The sequence below is a fragment of the Pseudoliparis swirei genome, chromosome 14 (genome assembly GCF_029220125.1).
Source record: "Pseudoliparis swirei isolate HS2019 ecotype Mariana Trench chromosome 14, NWPU_hadal_v1, whole genome shotgun sequence".
Taxonomy (NCBI): domain Eukaryota; kingdom Metazoa; phylum Chordata; class Actinopteri; order Perciformes; family Liparidae; genus Pseudoliparis; species Pseudoliparis swirei.
In genome coordinates, this window is record NC_079401.1 from 10,945,727 (window position 1) to 10,965,611 (window position 19,885).

The window sequence follows — 19,885 nt, forward strand, 5'->3', positions numbered from 1 at the left end:
AATGTAGTCAAGGTGGTTGCCGGCTTTGTGAGTAGGAGGGGAGGGACTGAGTGAGAGGTTAAAGGAAGACAGTAAGAGTATGAGATCACATGACTTCTCTGTCTGGATGTTAAAGTCACCCAGAAGGATGAGCGGGGGGCCGTGTTCCGCGAAGTTCGATAGGAGGACGTCTAGCTCGTCAAGAAATCTCCCAAAGAACCAGGGGACGGTAAGAACAACAATGTGAAGTTGAACCGGATGAGTAACGGTCACCGCATGAAACTCAAAAGTCAGTGGGATAAAGAGTGGAAGCGGGTAGGGACAGAAACACCATTTGGGTGAGATGAGTAAACCTGTACCTCCACCCCGACCAGAGGGTCTGGGTGTGTGGCTAAAGGAGAAGGCAGAGGAGAGAGCAGCCGTGGTAGATGTGTTGTCTGCTGTGATCCAGGTCTCAGTGAGAGCCAGGAAGTCATGCGACTGCTCCACAGCAAAGCCAGAGATGAAGTCGGCCTTGCGGTTGGCTGACTGACAGTTCCAGAGGCCTCCTGTGACCAGGTGCTGGGTGTGAGTAGAACGGGTAGGAAGGATAACAGAGGAGGGGTTCCGGTACATGAATGAGCGAGTCCTATAGTAACTACGAGTAGAGATACGCACAGGTATGGAAAAGACACACATATTCAAAAAATGGGGAAATACTCAGCCACCCCCGAAGACTCCAACGGAAGACTCCTATGTCTTTGTCCTCCGAGTCTTGACTCCAACGGAAGACTCCTATGTCTTTGTCCTCCGAGTCTTGACTCCAACGGAAGACTCCTATGTCTTTGTCCTCCGAGTCTTGACTCCAACGGAAGACTCCTATGTCTTTGTCCTCCGAGTCTTGACTCCAACGGAAGACTCCTATGTCTTTGTCCTCCGAGTCTTGACTCCAACGGAAGACTCCTATGTCTTTGTCCTCCGAGTCTTCGTCCGATGAGTCACACTGACGCTACAGCTGACGCGAAAAACCCCACCCGGTTATGAGCCCAAGTTAGTGCCAATTACCTCCAGCCGTTGACACCGCCCCTTGGCTTTTGGTATTCAAATGACACTCAATAGAAACCAGGTGACGATCGCTCGTCCAATCAGTGAAGATTCAGGTGTCGGAACACAGGACACACCTCTCTACCAAAACAACTCCTTAAAACAGGACAGACTAACAATCTAGCAGCTTTAATCAACAAATACAACAGTAACTTTAGCAGATAAAACTAGTTTAAAGAAGATACTTAGCAGGATCCAAGTAGTCAGTAGTCTCGCCTCACAGGTAGAAAATGCACACTGCAGACTTGGCCCGGAGATCTTTTAAAGACACTCAGCCAGCCACGTTGACACCGCCCCTTGGCTTTTGGTATTCAAATGACACTCAATAGAAACCAGGTGACGATCGCTCGTCCAATCAGTGAAGATTCAGGTGTCGGAACACAGGACACACCTCTCTACCAAAACAACTCCTTAAAACAGGACAGACTAACAATCTAGCAGCTTTAATCAACAAATACAACAGTAACTTTAGCAGATAAAACTAGTTTAAAGAAGATACTTAGCAGGATCCAAGTAGTCAGTAGTCTCGCCTCACAGGTAGAAAATGCACACGTATTTCTCATAATGAACCCATGGAATGACCCGATTGAATCGTTGGTGTTTCCTCTGCTAAAGGATGTGAGAAAAGGGAGAATGGGAGTGTTGAAGCACCTTCATGGACCGGGAGGGTCCAGTTGAGCTCAACATTGACCGCACTGGAGAACAAGGACAATGGATTCAGAACTACAAGGATAATGGATTCAGAACTACAAGGATAATGGATTCAGAACTACAAGGACAATAGATTCAGAACTACAAGGACAATAGATTCAGAACTACAAGGATAATGGATTCAGAACTACAAGGATAATGGATTCAGAACTACAAGGATAATGGATTCAGAACTACAAGGACAATAGATTCAGAACTACAAGGACAATAGATTCAGAACTTCAAGGACAATGGATTCAGAACTACAAGGAGAAAAGATTCAGAACTACAAGGATAATGGATTCACAACTACAAGGACAATGGATTCAGAACTACAAGGAGAAAAGATTCAGAACTACAAGGAGAAAAGATTCAGAACTACAAGGAGAAAAGATTCAGAACTACAAGGAGAAAAGATTCAGAACTACAATGACAATGGATTCAGAACTACAAGGATAATGGATTCAGAACTACAAGGACAAAAGATTCAGAACTACAAGGACAAAAGATTCAAAACTACAAGGACAAAAGATTCAGAACTACAAGGATAATGGTTCAGAACTACAAGGATAATGGATTCAGAACTACAAGGACAACATATTCAGAACTACAAGGACAAAAGATTCAGAACTACAAGGACAATGGATTCAGAACTACAAGGATAATGGATTCAGAACTACAAGGACAATGGATTCACAACTACAAGGAGAAAAGATTCAGAACTACAATGACAATTGATTCAGAACTACAATGACAATAGATTCAGAACTACAAGGACAATGGATTCAGAACTACAAGGACAATAGATTCAGAACTACAAGGACAATGGTTTCAATACTACAAGGACAATGGATTCAAAGCGACAAGGACAATAGATTCAGAACTACAAGGACAATGGATTTAGAACTACAGGGACAATGGATTCACAACTACAAGGACAATGGATTCAGAACTACAAGGACAATGGATTCAGAACTACAAATGAAATAGTGTGAGTAGAGACATAAGAAACTGAACGTGTTGCCATCATAATGAACAAGTTTCTCCTCCCTTGGCGGAGAAGAGCACCACGACACGTTTTATTGGAAATATCATGAACAAAACCCACTGAGATTACAGGGTTACTTCATCCAGAGAGGCTCACATGGACGTCTTCTGACCTTTGACCTCATCGGATCAGGAAATAACCCTCTCACTGGGCTTGGCCTGCTCTCGTGAACACGTGCAGGTCAGCTTCATCCTTATCGAACCTTAATTGGAGAACATTGAGTACAGGAAGTAGAGAGCCAGAAAACTCGCCTTCAAAGTAAAAGCCACGCGTTTTAAAACATGTTTGCTTAAGCGATTAATTTAAGGCGAGCTAAATTAAATAAATCAAACGATTACAAAAAATAATTAATAACGTTGGAATTATCTGTTTGTCACGATTCATTCAACGATTGATTCCGCGTTGTAATAGAGTAGAATGAGTCCTTTTACCTCCAGTGTGTAATCCAATGCAACAAAAACACGATTACATCTTTACTACATGATCATGAGTCGGCCATTGAAAGTAGGCGAGACCCTCGTGACATCGGGAACAGAGAAATTAGACTTATATCCGAAGGCATCAACATGTTGGAACATGAAACTGAACACTACATCACTGTCAAGGGTTTCCATTATTTTTTTACAGTGATTTCTTACAGTGGGATTAAAAGATCGAGTAGATAGCCGATGGTATCGGGTACCAAATGCCACTGCATCGCCATGACAACCACCATTCATTGACACCCTGTGCTCCAGACCGGCACCAACCCAACAGCAGAGAACAGGACTCTGTTCTTACATTAGGGGGAACCGAGGAGGAATGTTCCCTCTGAGCCTTTAGGGAGAACCGGTTCAGGGTAGAATGGGAGCCAGAGCCTTTAGTTATCAAGCTCCTCTTTTATGGAACCAGCTTCCAATTTCAGTCCGGGAGGCAGACACAGTCACCTCGTTTAAGAGTAGACTTAAGACCTTCCTCTTTGACAGAGCTTATAGTTAGGGCTGAATCAGGTTCACCTGGTCCAGCCCCTTGATATGCTGCTATAGGCTTATAGCTGCCGGGGGACGTTTAGGATGCACTGAGTACCTATCTCCTCTTTTTCTCTCCTTAAGGATGAATTTTCATCTCTCAATCACACGTTACTAACTCTGCTTTCTCCCCGGAGTCCTTTTGACTTCACGTCTCATGGGGTCATCGGACCCTATGAGACGACATAGATCCTATCTGCCTGATGGATCGTCTGGGTCGTGGAATTCCTGCTCATGACTACGCCACTGTCCTGTTGAGACTCCGCCCACTCCTCCTCCCCACCGCCATCTGCCTGATGGATCGTGGAGGTCTCCATCGTGGAATATGCCTACTATGAACTATTCATACACTGTCAAATTCATTGAATGTATTTTAACTCTAAATCTGTCCTTCTGGTCACATGACATCTATTGCATCTGTCCATCCTGGAGAGGGATCCTCCTCTGTTCTCTCCTCCAGGTTTCTTCCCTTTTTTTTCCCCCTGAAGGGTTATTTGGGAGTTTTTCCTGGTCCGATGTGAGGTCAAAGGTCAGGGATGTCTATGTGTACAGATTGTAAAGCACTCCGAGACAAATTTGTAATTTGTGAAATTGGGCTATACAAATAAACTGAATTGAATTGAATATTAGTCTGTTTCAAAGACTAATTCGCACTGTATTGAAGGAGGCCAATCACTTCTACTGTGTATAACCATGGAAACTCTCACACACACACACACTCACACACACACATATATGTGTGTCTGTGTGTGTGCGCCAGTTCAGAAGACAAGTTTTCCCAACTTTTCAGTGTAGCTCCTCCCTACTACTCTGATCTCCTTTGTCAGTGTGTTTCTAGCCTGGTTTTCCTGACCCCTCTCCTGTAGGCCACCTCCTCGGCCTGGTTGTATTGGACCCTGACCCCTCTCCTGTAGGCCACCTCCTCAGCCTGGTTGTATTGGACCCTGACCCCTCTCCTGTAGGCCACCTCCTCAGCCTGGTTGTATTGGACCCTGACCCCTCTCCAGTAGGCCACCTCCTCGGCCTGGTTGTATTGGACCCTGACCCCTCTCTAGTAGGCCACCTCCTCGGCCTGGTTGTATTGGACCCTGACCCCTCTCCTGTAGGCCACCTCCTCGGCCTGGTTGTATTGGACCCTGACCCCTCTCCTGTAGGCCACCTCCTCGGCCTGGTTGTACTGGACCCTGACCCCTCTCCAGTAGGCCACCTCCTCGGCCTGGTTGTACTGGACCCTGACCCTTCATTTTGCAATGTCATCATGAAAGTGTGTGTTAAATGAACGTATGGTGGTTTGGGCCTCAGATACAATACAAAGCATTCATAAAGAAGTCCTGATATATAGCTCTCCTATCTCAACGGCTCATCTGAACCCGTGTTGACGTCTTGTGACGCAACAGTCTTTGAGGCGGAACCCGTCGCGGATAAACCCCCCGCGCGCGTTGCGAGCCGGACACTTTACGGTGACGCACACACGGAGACGGAAACGCGATGTGGCTGCTGACCGTGCTCGTGCCGCTGCTCCGGCTCTACCTGGCCGGCTTCAGGGTGCTCATCTACCAGGTGTTCAACCGCTCCTTCACGCTGCCAGGTAACACGTGATATGAGTGATGACGCGTCTCCATGGAAACGCGACTGTTACACACGCGGAACGTGTTTTCATCGTTGTTACCGGCTGATCACACGCGAGGAGCAGAGCGACCGGAAGACGGACGAGCATTAACTCATGTAGAGTCATGTATCATTATTATACAAGATTATACATTATCATACATTATTATTACTTATGTATGGCAATGTATAATCTTGTATCATAATGTATGACATAGTCTCATAATGTGTGATAATGTATAATATATATTATAATAATGTTGACGCTGCGGAGGGATCGTGGAGGTGTAGAGGAACGTGTCGAAGGACAGAGAGACAAATAGTTCTGAAGACGCGTGTGTGTGTGTGTGTGTCTTTGTGTGTGTGTGTGTGTATGTGTGTATATATGTGCGTATCTGTATTTGTGTGTGTATCTGTGTGCGTGTGTGTGTGTATTTATGCATTGTTGTGTGTATCTGTATTTGTGTGTATATCTGTTTGTGTCTGTGTGCATATGTGTGTTTTTGTGTATTTCTCTGTGTGTGTCTGTGTGTATATATGTTTATTTATGTGTGTGTATCTGTATTTCTGTGTGTGTGTGTGTAGATATGTGTATTTCTGTGTGTGTTTATATGTGTGTATTTCTGTGTGTGTATCTGTATTTCTGTGTGTGTGTGTGTAGATATGTGTATTTCTGTGTGTGTATATGTTTATTTCTGTGTGTGTGTGTGTGTAGATGACCAGTTGTTAAATGTACTGACCAACAATGTAATACAATTACTGTTACTCAAAAAACAATTTACAGATCGTGTAAAACTTTTCAAGTGGTACATTGTTTACATTGTTTTTCTTTCATGTTATACTTTAACAAGTATAATTATGTTCCTCCTCAATGTAAAGTGGACTAGACAAAGTGTAAGTAGTGTTATTACATGCCCAGGTCTTAGGATGGTTAACTGACAACTATAATACTTAAAGTCATGTTAAATATAAACTCTAAAAAGTCTTTATGATGAATTAAAAATGAGAACATTCCTCCAGCAGTGAGCGGTGACGTGGAGGCTCCTCAAAGTCTCTCTTGTGCCTCCTGAGCTCAAGAAAAGCATTAAAAAGGTTTAAAACACATTTAAAACAGTTAACTGTAATACTTCACGACATTTAATAATGAACATTATTGGCACAATGTCGGTCTGTGTTACATTATTGGTGTAAACATTCCATATGTTTTAATAACCTGTGTTACATGTTCACAACAGGATTAAGTTAACACAGTAAAAGTGTCTGGACTGGCCGACGATGTCATTTATTAATACACAATGTTCTGACGAGCATAAAGGCAGCGCTGTGCTCAGTAATCCTCACAAACCAAAACTAATGCATGTGTGTGTGTGTGTGTGTCGAGGTTTACACACTTCTAATCTCACACAGAATGCAGCCGATTTATGAGATAAGAGGATTTCCCAAACTCTCTTTGTATTGGTGGTTCCCCTGACAAACACAGCCTGACGCCTCGTGATGGAACAAATAAAAAACATGCCAGTTTCAGAATTTGGTTTGTTTGGCCATCAGTGTTGTTGATTATGGTTAATTAAATATGATTCACACACGTCAGCCACATATATGAACCCTTGTTCCACATTGAGTACGAGGCGTTCTGATGAAGCTTTACAAGCGTCAAATGAACCTTTGTTCAACTTGTTTGGTTTCGTGTGATGTCATCATCTCCCCATCGTGTGAGGCAGTATTGAGGTTATGACCATGTGGCTTCAGCCTCTCTAAAGGAAACATCATAGAAACCAGTGAGCTGAGTTTCCTCTGTCTGCAGCTTCATCATGAACGGACATATTATGGGATGTCGACCCGCGGAGGTCAAAGCAGCAATATCCTCCAGCTGCTATCTAGTATGCACTTTAACTTGTACATGTACACAGGCTCAGTTTTTACACCAGTTCTTCCTGTGATATTGTGTGTCATATAGAAAGTAGAATAAAGACATTAGCTTCATGTTCTGCTGCTGGATCTCGGCGTAGCTTCACTCATGGCTCGACTGTTTATGACCCCTCCAATGTGTTTGACTATTCTTGTTAGGTGCTCAGTAGGTGAAGGCATCCGAGTGGAACGCTTCCCACAGGAACCGATGGAGGGTCAAAGTTCAGGACCTTCTTGCTGTGTCCTCAAGCTGGTGGCTCACCCGCGGGCAAAGAGCAAAGTGTGGAAGTACTTTGGCTTTGACACGGATGCCAACGGCTGCATCTCGCACTGGAAGCGGATTTACTGTCGCGTGTGCATGAGTCAAATCGCGTACTCCGGAAACACCTCCAACCTCTCGTACCACCTGGAGAAGAACCACCCGCTGGAGTTCGGTGAGTTCGTGAAGAGCAACACGGATCAGATGCGCGAGGCGTTCGTCACGGCGTTCTCCAGGATAAAGGCGGAGCCTGTCGCCGCTCCGGTTCAGCTGCAGGCCCCGAGCCTCCGGCCTGAAAACCGGCGGCACGATGATCTCACACTGGCAGTCATCAACTTCATCTGTGAGGGGCTGTACCCGGTGTCCATCGTCGAAGAGCCCACCTTCAAGAGCTTGATGAGCGCCCTCGATCCCGGCTACTCTCCACCCAGCAAAAGTGACGTGGCCGTTAACATGCTCCCTCAGATGTACTGCCGCACCCGGGACCTGGTCTTCAGTGAGCTCGCCGGGGTTGTGAACTGTGGCGTCACCACTGACCTCTGGCGAAGCCAAACTCAGAATAGGACCTATATCTCACTCTCCATGCATTCAGTCAACTACAATAGTACGTTTGGCTTCTCTATGATCGACAAGTGTCTGAAAACCTTTGAGGTGCAGGAGGACAACGCGGCCGAGAACATCACCAGATCGATGTACGAGGCCTTCGTGGAGTGGGGGATCACCCATAAAGTCAGCGGGGCCACCACAAACGGCTCGGTCGACGTGGGCAAAGCGTGCTCGCTCCTCGAGCTGTCCGTGGAGATGCCTTGCCTGGGACATACCATCAACCGGGCCGTCGAGGAGGCCTTCCAGCTGCCGCGGGTCGGCAGCTTTTTGGCATGTTGCCGAAAGCTGGTGGACCATTTCAAAGAGCCGACGCTGTATCTGCTGAAGGAGAAGCAGAAGCAGCATGGCCTCCCGCAGTGTGCACTCATCACAGACAGGGCCGGGTCTTGGTTGGCCACGTTGGCGATGTTACAACGACTGAAGGAGCAACAGATTGCCATCACCGCCACGCCGAGAGAGAGCAGTCACCAGTTCAGCTTCGAAGGCCCTCACTGGGCCTTGTTGGGCGGCTTGATCGAAGTCCTCCAGCCTTTTAAAGTTGTGGCGAACATGATCACGTCTTGTCGGTACCCGACCATCAGCATGGTGAGGCCCGTGCTCCACATGCTGCTCAACACCACCCTGAAGGTCAAGGAAGGGGATCTCCAAGAGATCTGCATGACCAAAGAAGCCATCCTAAAGGTGCTATCCGGCACCTATTCACAGAACACGCAGCTACCGCAAGACATTTCGACGTTCCTCAACATCGCCACCTTTCTGGATCCTCGGTACAAGAAGTTGCCGTTCCTGTCCGCCGAGGAGCGCTCCAAAGTTGAGGGTAACGTCATGGATGAGGCCAAAGCGATCCTTGAGAAGCAGGTTGCAGAGCAACCGGGCCTCGACGAGTTCTCCGTGGCAACCGACGAGCCACCGAGCAAAAGGCGAGCCCTTCCCAGAGACCCGGCCAGGAGTTCTACCCTCGACAACCCTCTGGCCGCCATCTTCTGTCAGTCCGACACCGACCAGAGCCAGGAGGAGCTGCATGCTCAGGTACTGGAGGAGCTGAGCAACTACAAGTCCCAACGAGTCCTCGGCCTGAATGAAGACCCCTTACTCTGGTGGTCCAGCCACGTCCCCTTGTTCCCCACCCTGCTCAAGGTGCTCCAGAAGTTCTGGTGCGTCCCGGCCACCAGTGTCCCCAGCCACCGGCTGCTGAGCTCTTCTGGGTCGGCTCTGTGTGGGAAACGGAACCGCATCGCCCCGGCTCTGGTGGACCAGCAGATCTTCGTGTACGAGAACTCGAGAAGCTACTATGAGCTCGAACCCTGTGAGGAGGATTTGGAGAGACACTAGTCTGGACCTCCAGGGACTGTGTGCTTAAGATTGTAATATGTATCCAATGGACGGTCAGGTGGTGGAGAGGACCGCCTCCAGACTAACGTGCACACACCTTCTTCAGGCTGCCTTTAGTGATCTCAGACCTTCAGGGTTTTCATACACAAGATGTTTGATTGACAGATGGTTCACCTCATCGGTCCCGCCCCTTTCTTACAGTTTCTAATGAGGCTTCTCAGAATGTTTCAAGTGTTTTTGCTGCTTATGTCTCGTGGTATGTGCTGCTGTGACATTTCACACGGGGAATCCGGGAACATGATTAATTTGCGTGGAGAACCCGTGCGTGTACTCGCGCATGCAGAAAGTACAGCTGCAGCTTCAGTTTAGTTCATGGATCTGTTGTAAACGTGTTAATCAGTAAACTCTAGAGGTCGTTGAACTCTTCTCATCGAAAACTGGAGGGAGTCATTACAGCCTGTGCATCACTTTAAAGCATTAAACTGCTCCAGTTATCACGTTTTCTCTTCACAGACGTTTCATTTTTATATCAACATCTGTACATTAGATTCTCAAACTCACCAGTACTAAAGAAAAATGTTCTTTAAAAGATTCAAGCTCATTGAATTGTCTTTTTTATTATTGTTTGTGTTGGATTTTGTTCTTTTGCTTTGCAAAACACTGACAAAGATTATGATGTAAAAGCAAACTATGAAAGTAAAGATTTTGTTTTCAATATTTGCCATTTGACGTTTTTCCTTGTGTTTCCATGAATCAGACATGAATCTTTCACAGGACAACATGTCTGACTCCTGCATTAAGGACAGATTAGAGGTCCACGGCGTTGAGCCCTCCTGATTGGCTGATGTTGTCATGTGACCCGCTCTCTCCTCCCACAGTCTTACCCAAGCAGAATGGAAGGGTTGCCATAGTGACGGGGGGAACCCGAGGATTGGGTTATGAGGCCGCGAGGCGCCTGGCAGGCCTCGGCATGCATGTTGTCATAGGTAGGCTACCGTCCAATCACACGCCTCGAGCCAGCTGCATATTTTAACTCTATATTTCATAACTACATATGTACCAACTGGTGCTGCCCTCATTTCTTGTGAAGCTTTAGAGGACGTGTTGAACATGTCTTCGTACGGACTCCTTATTTAAATGTTTCACGTCCTGAAGGCACAGATGAGAAGTAAAGGCTCGATGGAAACCGGCTAAAGGATTTATGGAATGGTTTGTATTCATGTGTCAAGAGTTGGTGCACATTGTGCTTTACTCTAAACACCTAGAAGTGTGAAAGCCACCCTACACACTGTTAGTGTGTTGGGTAGCTTTTTTGTCATCAAACTGTTGAATATAAATATATATATACATATTTATTATAGTTTTTTAATATTATATTATACATATACTGTATATATATATATTTAAAAAAATATATATGATATATATTTATAATTTAAAAAATATATATTTATATTATTTAAAATAAATATATATAAATGTAGATAATATATATATTATAGATTTTATATAGATTCGTATATATATATTAAAAATATATCGAGATTTAAATATGTATATATTATATAGATTTTTTTAAATATATATATATAACAATTTTTATATAGATGTTTTTAATTAAAAAATATTTTTTTAAATATATATAACAATTAAAAACAGCCTAGATTGCTACGTTCTACATCCGACATGAGCGTCAGTGGGTCCGGTGAGTTTCAGTAGATGTTGGACATCAAGTCTCTGCTCTCCATCATGTCCAGCTGGAAACGAGAGGGAGGAGGGAGCAGCAGCCGTCAGGAGGATCCAGGAGGAAGGCGTCGAGGGCAACGGTAATAACCCATCCGTCTTAATGAAAGAAAAATGTCAATTCTATTACATTTTATTTAAAAATTGAACTAGCCACACAATCTGTTATCTCTGAAAAAGTTTGCCACAATAAGACTGGTATATTATTACAATAAGACTGGTATATTTATACAATGAGACTGGTATATTATTACAATAAGACTGGTATATTTATACAATGAGACTGGTATATTATTACAATAAGACTGGTATATTGTTACAATGAGACTGGTATATTATTACAATAAGACTGGTATATTGTTACAATGAGACTGGTATATTATTACAATAAGACTGGTATATTGTTACAATGAGACTGGTATATTATTACAATGAGACTGGTATATTGTTACAATGAGACTGGTATATTACTACAATGAGAATGGTATATTACAACAATAAGACTGGTATATTGTTACAATGAGACTGGTATATTGTTACAATGAGACTGGTATATTACACATACTCTAATTAAAGTACAGTTAGATTATTTTAAGCCATTTGGAGAAATGTTTCGCGGTTTATTACAAATTAAATGACATTGAGTTGTCAGTATGACCCGTAAGCAGGTCCTGACCAGTCATCGATTTAAAGTCGTGAAACTCAATCACTGGTCCAGACCTCCATGAGGTCTGGCTGCTGAACCAGACCTCCGTGAGGGCCTCCTTTACTGGTCCAGACCCTCATGGGGCTTCAAGGGGTCTGGCTGCTGAACCAGACCCCCGTGAGGGCCTCCTTTACTGGTCCAGACCCTCATGGGGCTTCAAGGGGTCTGGCTGCTGAACCAGACCCCCGTGAGGGCCTCCTTTACTGGTCCAGACCCTCATGGGGCTCCAAGGGGTCTGGCTGCTGAACCAGACCCCCGTGAGGGCCTCTCCAGCTCTGGGTCTTGTGTTCCCAGTGGAGTTTGTGTTCTTGGACCTGACCTCCCTGAGATGCGTGAGGCAGTTTGCCCGGAGCTTCCAGGCCCGAGGCCTGCCGCTGCACGTCCTGCTGAACAACGGTAACGCCGTCATCGTGACGCTCAGGGTGCCTCCCCTTTCCCATTCCCACTGAACGCCTCCCTGTGGCCCGCAGCCGGCACCATGATGGTCCCCGAGCGGCGGACGGAGGACGGCTTTGAGTTACACTTCACGCTCAACTACCTGGGCCACTTCCTGTTGACCAACCTGCTGCTGGACACGCTGAAGAGGTCGGGCCGCCACGGCGCCGGCTCCCGGGTCGTCAACATGTCGTCGGCCACGCACTACGCGGGCGAGCTGCAGCTGGACGACCTGCACCGCAGGTAAGAGCACCTGGTCCAGGTCCTGAGGACCTGGTCCTGGTCCTGAGGACCTGGACCTGAAGCTGAGAACCTGGTCCTGGTCCTGAAGCTGAGGACCTGGTCCTGAGGACCTGGTCCTGAAGCTGAGGACCTGGTCCCCTGGTGGTCCCTTAAAGGGGCTCAAATGGGGCGTTGACCTGAAACCATTGAAATCAAGTCATCAATCAACTTCATATTTCAAAAGCAAAGTAGAACATTGAAGTATCTGAGGCTGAAGGGGGCGTGTCTACCCCCTGGAGAGGAGATGACCTCCAGTCCTCTGTTCACCAAACGGAACCAGGTTCTGGTTCTGCGTGGTATCGTCTGTGAACGTGTCGTTTTCTCTGAAAGGACCCTGAATGCCTCTTAGAGCTCCCAGCTCTGCTCCTCTTTCCGATGGAAGCGTTTCGCTGTGCCCCCCGTCCCCCTCTAGGCTCTGCTACAGTTCCCACGGGGCCTACTCCCAGAGCAAGCTGGCCCTGGTCCTCTTCACCTACCACCTGCAGGAGCAGCTGGCGGCCGGCGGCTTCCCGGTGACGGTGAACGCCGTGGACCCCGGCATGGTGGACACGGCGCTGTACGACAACCTGTGGAGCCTCGCGCGGGCCGTGAAGAGACTGGTGGCCAAGACGCTGTTCAGGGTACGTGTCCTCAGCAGGGATGGGATCGTTTGGGTTTTTTCCGATACCGGTGCTAAACCGGTACTTTTTAAACGATACCGGTGCTAAACAGTGCCTGAACCGATACTTTTTTTTTTAAACGCACAATGAGGACATTAAAAATCTCTTTGGCCAGATTCCCTGTAGAAGCCGTTAACATATATACAGGACTGTCTCAGAAAATTAGAATATTGTGATAAAGTTCTTTATTTTCTGTAATGCAATTAAAAAAACAAAAATGTCATGCATTCTGGATTCATTACAAATCAACTGAAATATTGCAAGCCTTTTATTCTTTTAATATTGCTGATTATTTTTTACAGCTTAAGAAAACTCTAAAATCCTATCTCATAAAATTTTAATATTTCCTCAGACCAAGTAAAAAAAAAGATTTATAACAGCTGAGTGTTTGTCAAGGCTCACGAAACCCTTGCAGGTGTTTCGAGTTAATTAGACAATTCAAGTGATTTGTTTAATACCCTACTAGTATACTTTTTCATGATATTCTAATATTTAGAGATAGGATATTTGAGTTTTCTTAAGCTGTGTTATAATCAGCAATATTACAAGAATAAAAGGCTTGCAATATTTCAGTTGATTTGTAATGAATCCAGAATGCATGACATTTTTGTTTTTTTAATTGCATTACAGAAAATAAAGAACTTCATCACAATATTCTAATTTTCTGAGACAGTCCTGTATATATATATATAGTCCTGTGCAGACTTTATAGGGTTAATCCTGTCACTGTTTTGATGGGCAAAGAGAACAACCAATCAGAGGGGCTGAAGATGACACGTGACAAATAAAGTTTTGCTTCTGACAGCGAGAGTTCCACTGAAACAAAGTGACGCCCCACGGTCTTTATTCCTCCGTCATTATATTCCCGGTAACACCGGGTCAGTGTTGCCAGGTCCGCGGTTTTCCCGCGGAATTGGGCTACTTTTGAAGTGTTGCCGCGGGTTGAATTTGTTGTCCGCTGGTTCGGGTAGACCTATTTTGCATGCACATTACATGAATATCTTTAAATAAAAATCCATATTTTAAATGAAATAATTTATTTATACCCGAATCCTACCAAACTGACTCCAGATCAGCACGTACACACCGACACATCCGCGCACACAGTTGAGCACCCTCTCACTCGCACCCCCCCCCCCTCCCTCGTCGGAGCATGAGGTTGACTCGTGTCCTGTTCCCTCAGACTCCAGCAGAGGGCGCCTCCATCTCCGTCTTCGCGGCGGCGGCCTCCTGCCTGGAGGGCGTGGGGGCCTGCTACCTGTACAACGGCCTGCAGGCGCAGTCCTCCAGCAGCTCCTACGACCCGGAGCTGCAGGCCCGGCTGTGGAAGAAGAGCTGTGAGCTGGTGGGCCTCCAGGGGTAGCTCCTCCTGGACCACCTGGACCTCCTGGACCTCCTGGACCAGCACCCACAGCATCATGGAGGTTCTTTTAGGACCCAGGCGAAATGCAATAAAAGATGATGTACAACCAAAGTGCATTCTGGGGGACCGGTTGCTCCTGGAGGAGGTCAGGACATTCACCCCGGAGACCGCCGTGAGTCTCCTGTGACCCCAGAAGGCTCTTGCCTTGCTAACACGTTATGCCACACATGTTGCTCGCCTGAAGGCTCTGAGGCCCGAAGGCTCTGAGGCCCGAAGGCTCTGGGGCCCGAAGGCTCTGGGGCCTGAAGGCTCTGAGGCATGAAGGCTCTGAGGCATGAAGGCTCTGAGGCATGAAGGCTCTGGGGCCTGAAGGCTCTGAGGCCTGAAGGCTCTGGGGCCTGAAGGCTCTGAGGCCTGAAGGCTCTGGGGCCTGAAGGCTCTGAGGCCTGAAGGCTCTTGGGCCTGAAGGCTCTGGGGCCTGAAGGCTCTGGGGCCTGAAGGCTCTGGGGCCTGAAGGCTCTGAGGCCTGAAGGCTCTGGGGCCTGAAGGCTCTGGGGCCTGAAGGCTCTGAGGCCTGAAGGCTCTGGGGCCTGAAGGCTCTGAGGCCTGAAGGCTCTGAGGCCCGAAGGCTCTGAGGGCCGAGGATCCATCGTGAGTTCATCTCCGCCAACAATGATCACGTCTTGAATGTAGCGTCTCTGATCTAGATATGCCGACAGTCTGATCGAGCTCAAAGGGCGCATGGACAAGTCTCACCACTAGATGGCGCCAGGCGCTACGCGCCGGCCCTTTAAGTGGATTCAGTTTTAGGGTTTGTCTAAATGTTTTTATTGTTGCCTTTTGTAATGAAACTGAGTTTTAAAGAAGGACTCGATGGGCTTTGATCGGTTATTGATCGGTTATTGATCAGCTAATGATCGGTTATTGATCGGTTAATGATCGGCTTATGATCGGTTATTTATTAGTTATTGATTGCCTAATGATCGGCTAATTATCGGTTATTGATCGGCTAATGATCGGTTATGATTGGTTATTGATCAGTTAATGATTGGTTATTGATCGGTTATTTATTAGTTATTGATTGGCTAATGATCGGCTAATTATCGGTTATTGATCAGTTGATTGGTTATTGATTCATCAGTTAATGATCGGGTATGATCGTCTCTGTGTACGGTTCAGTGTTTTCTAATCAAAGTGTTTACATCATAGTTTACCACGACTGAATTTTGCCCTTTTCCAGATTGTATTAATTTAATTTAAGCAACATGTTTACGTGTAAAATATGAACAGATTATGAAATACCTCTTAATGTTAATAAACTAACACATTGCTTTGGATCAAATTCATTTGTATTTGACATGAATACAATATTATGTTTTTAGTGTTTCATGATCCGATGTGAGGTCAAAGGTCATGGATTCGTATACAGACTGCTACATGGACATCTAGTGTGGTCAAAGGTCATGTGTACAAGCTGCTACAGGGACATCTAGGGTCAAAGGTCATGGATACGTATACAGACTGCTACATGGACATCTAGTGAGGTCAAAGGTCATGTATACAGACTGCTACATAGACATCTAGTGGGGTCATGGGTATGTGTACAGGCTGCTACATGGACATCTAGTGAGGTCAAAGGTCATGGGTACAGACTGCTATAGACATCTAGTGGGGTCAACGGTCATGGGTATGTGTACAGACTGCTACATAGACATCTAGTGGGGTCAAAGGTCATGGGTATGTGTCCAGGCTGATACATGGACATCTAGTGGGGTCAAAGGTCATGGATGTGTACAGACTGCTACATAGACATCTAGTGGGGTCATGGGTATGTGTACAGGCTGATACATGGACATCTAGTGGGGTCAAAGGTCATGTGTACAGGCTGCTTCCGGGCCATCTAGCTGCTCCTTGAAGACCTTCAGGTGAATCAGACGCCAGGCCTTCATGTGCAGTGATCAGTTTATTTCAGAAGCGTAACCCGGTCAGTGTTCATGTCTCATTCAAAGATCAAAGCCGTTTTGTTCAGATGAGAAACCAAAGGATTCATGGTGACATCACTGACCTCAGACCAGCTGGAGGAGTTACTCAAAGCTACTTTATGTAGTTACAGCCCCATTGATACAGGATACATCCCATAATACACTTTCTCCATAGCTCAGTGAATGTGGTCCAGTCTGGTTCCACACACAGTAAACACAAGTGGATCCACCTGCCCCGGCCCAGGGGCCCTGACCATGTGACACACATTAAGACCCCGACCCCGTGTGACACACATTAAGACCCCGACCCAGGGGCCCTGACCCCGTGTGACACACATTAAGACCCCGGCCCAGTGGCCCTGACCCCGTGTGACCTGCATTAAGACCCCGGCCCAGGGGCCCTGACCCCGTGTGACACACATTAAGACCCCGGCCCAGGGGCCCTGACCCTGTGACCTGCATTAAGACCCGGCCCAGGGCCCTGACCCGTGTGACCTGCATTAAGACCCCGGCCCAGGGGCCCTGACCCCGTGTGACACACATTAAGACCCCGGCCCAGGGGCCCTGACCCCGTGTGACCTGCATTAAGACCCCGGCCCAGGGGCCCTGACCCCGTGTGACACACATTAAGACCCCGGCCCAGGGGCCCTGACCCCGTGTGACCTGCATTAAGACCCCGGCCCAGGGGCCCTGACCCCGTAGCCTCTTCAAGGCTCGATGATTACTTGAAATACAATGTTCACATTTTGAGATGCTGAACATCCTGAAGGCGACGAGTCCAGCTGGTGAAGCAGGTCCGGTGGGCATTGGTCTCACCCAAAGAAGTGGGTCTTGGGTCTGGACGTAAAGGGCCCGGCCCCCTCCTCCGTCTCACGGAGCGCGGCGCTGTGGACGATCTGCGACGTCCTCAAGCGCAGCCTGTGCAGTTTGGGCCTCATCCTGCCGAGCGAGGACGTCCTCCTGACGACGGCGGCTCCGGGCCGGGCCTCCCCGTCCGCGGCGGCGTTGGGGTTGAGGAGCCTGAGCGGCTTCAGGTTGGACTGGAGAACCTTGGAGAACCTCCAGCGGCCTCCGGCCCCGCGGTCCGTGTCCTCGGAGTCGGACCTCTCGTACGCCCCGATGATGTCCCGCAGGTCCACGCTCACGCCGTCGGTGAGGTACTGGCAGGCCTTCCTCCCGCTGTAGTCCCTCGCCTCCACGTCGGCGCCGTAGGCCCCCACCAGCAGCTTCACCACCTCCATGTGGTCGTGCATGGCGGCGACGTGCAGCGGCGTGTAGCCCGCGTTGGACCGCACGTCCACGCCGACGGGGACGTCGTGCCGCTTGGCGAAGTCGATGAGCAGCGCCATCAGCTCGGGCTCGCCCCGCTTGGCCGCCCAGTGCAAGCAGGTGAACCCGGTGACGAAGTCCTTCCTCGGGACCAGGCTCGGGTCGGCGGCGAGGAGCGGGCACAAGTCGGCCCAGTCCCCGGCGGAGGTGCACATCATCCACTCGTGTTCCAGCGGGTCCAGAGCCACCGAGGTCCGGTCGTCGTCCGGGTTGGAGGAGGCCAGGGAGGCCGAGTCGCCGTCGCCCCTGGACAGGTAGGCGGAGTCACGCAGCATGCTGCGCCTCAGCTGGGGGGAGCCGCTGAGCCTCAGCTGGGGGGAGCCACTGAGCCTCAGCTGGGGGGAGCCGCTGAGCCTCAGCTGGGGGGAGCCGCTGAGCCTCAGCTGGGGGGAGCCGCTGAGCCTCGGTTGGGGGGAGCCGCTGAGCCTCGGTTGGGGGGAGTCCTTACAGCGTCCTTTGGGACTGCCGGGCTCTTCGCCGTCCGACTGCCCGTCGTCCCCGTCGGACTCCGGCTGCCTGGAGGGCGCTCCTCTCCGGGGTCCTGCCGAGTGCCTGAACGCCACGCCGACGTGTTCCAGCTCACCCGGTGAACGAGACTCAACCGGCCGGTCTCTGGGGTGGAGTCCCGTAGAACCGGTTTGGACAGGCCCCGGCAGGATGAACACGGATCCCTCAGCAGGGCGCGGCGGCGCTGTGGTGTCGGGGACCTGCTGGCCAACGCGCTCCTTCTTGGACTTCTTCTCCCTCCTGGAGCTCCCTCGGTTCCCCATGGCCCCCACGTGGTCCTCCTCCTCCACCGCGACGCACACACTGCCGCCTGCTGCCGCGTCGGCTGCCCGCTGCGCACTGACATGCGGAACTCTCACCTGGCTGTCATTTCCGTAACCTGAGCCAGGTGAGGCGCGAGGCCAGGCCGCGTCACTGCTGCGCGACCCCGCGGGCAGGCGGTGATGGAGTCCCTCTTGAAGGACCACCGGGACGGGCTCGCTCTCCGCGTGAACGCGCGCGTCCAGCCGCTCCTTCTCGGAGCCGCGGAACTTCTTCTTCAGGCAGACATACTTCACGTCACTCTCGGTCTTCACAAAAGCGACGTTGTCAACGTAGGTTTTGAACTTCTTACGCAGAGCAGCTTTCTGCTCCGGCTCCTCCGGGAACGAGACCTTAAAATGCTCAATAAAATCCGCGTTCTTCACTTTGCCCCCTCGCGCCTTCAGAAAGTCCAGAATGGCCTCCTGCGTGCACTCGGACGCCATTGTCAGCTCCTGGTTGTGACAGCCGTAACGCAGCGGAGCAGCCAGTCGACATGCGCCCGTCGAGCCGCACCGTGACCCGGCATCTTGGCGCGAGCGCCGCAGCTTTCCACTGCGTTGTATTTCTAGCGTTCCCGCCTCCTAGCAACGGAGTGTCGGAAACGGACACGCGCGGACGGTACCATTTCTTTTCTAGGAGAGAGGGGGGTTAATATTTCAAACCTGTGGTTAAAACCCGTTAAAAACGTTATTCGTGTTTCTATGAGATGCTAAACATACTTTTATAAAGTTCACTTTCCAACGTGATTGTGTTTGAAATGAAATAATAATACATTCTCACGTGTTGCTTCCTCCCTTCTGGATGGCGCGCTCCTCCGGGGCCATGCCAGGTGTGCGCTGGGTCCACTGAGTGAACGTGTCATTAGGATCAATGACACGCATTGTACGTGAGAATGAGTCACGTGAGACTGTTTGGGGAAACATGAGCTGGTTGCTGTGTTGCTCAACAGGACTGAACAAATCCGCCAGGTAGATTATTAACGCGTCACCAGGTCAGAGGATCATGGGAAGTCTGCTAATCCAGAGCTCTCTGATTGGTCATCTCAGCGGTTTACTG

At 48.7% G+C, this 19,885-nt stretch overlaps 3 protein-coding genes across 6 annotated transcripts; 2 read left to right on the forward strand and 1 right to left on the reverse strand.

Annotated features, from left to right (window-relative positions):
* The first annotated feature begins 5,267 nt into the window (after positions 1-5,267).
* Positions 5,268-16,050, forward strand: dhrsx (dehydrogenase/reductase (SDR family) X-linked). The gene is made up of 7 exons (XM_056431133.1): positions 5,268-5,395; positions 10,399-10,506; positions 11,278-11,346; positions 12,264-12,365; positions 12,440-12,647; positions 13,099-13,306; positions 14,529-16,050. Exons 1-7 carry the CDS (start codon positions 5,296-5,298, stop codon positions 14,706-14,708), a joined length of 975 nt encoding a protein of 324 aa, XP_056287108.1. The 5' UTR covers positions 5,268-5,295; the 3' UTR covers positions 14,709-16,050.
* LOC130204407 (E3 SUMO-protein ligase ZBED1-like) lies at positions 5,315-10,240 on the forward strand. The gene is made up of 2 exons (XM_056431128.1): positions 5,315-5,395; positions 7,483-10,240. The coding sequence occupies exon 2, from the start codon at positions 7,532-7,534 to the stop codon at positions 9,518-9,520; it is 1,989 nt and encodes a 662-aa protein (XP_056287103.1). The 5' UTR covers positions 5,315-5,395; positions 7,483-7,531; the 3' UTR covers positions 9,521-10,240.
* A 608-nt stretch (positions 16,051-16,658) lies between the features above and the next one.
* LOC130204408 (ankyrin repeat domain-containing protein SOWAHC-like) lies at positions 16,659-19,770 on the reverse strand. 4 transcript variants are annotated; one of them, XM_056431132.1, is made up of 3 exons: positions 19,610-19,770; positions 17,177-19,456; positions 16,659-17,139 (listed from the first exon to the last, which is right to left on the reverse strand). In XM_056431132.1, exon 2 carries the CDS (start codon positions 19,270-19,272, stop codon positions 17,503-17,505), a length of 1,770 nt encoding a protein of 589 aa, XP_056287107.1. In that variant the 5' UTR covers positions 19,273-19,456; positions 19,610-19,770; the 3' UTR covers positions 16,659-17,139; positions 17,177-17,502. The 4 variants fall into 4 exon arrangements, with proteins under 4 accessions (XP_056287107.1, XP_056287105.1, XP_056287106.1 ...); XM_056431130.1 differs by having other exon boundaries at positions 17,177-19,461; XM_056431131.1 differs by having other exon boundaries at positions 17,177-19,461; positions 19,602-19,770.
* Positions 19,771-19,885: the final 115 nt, after the last annotated feature.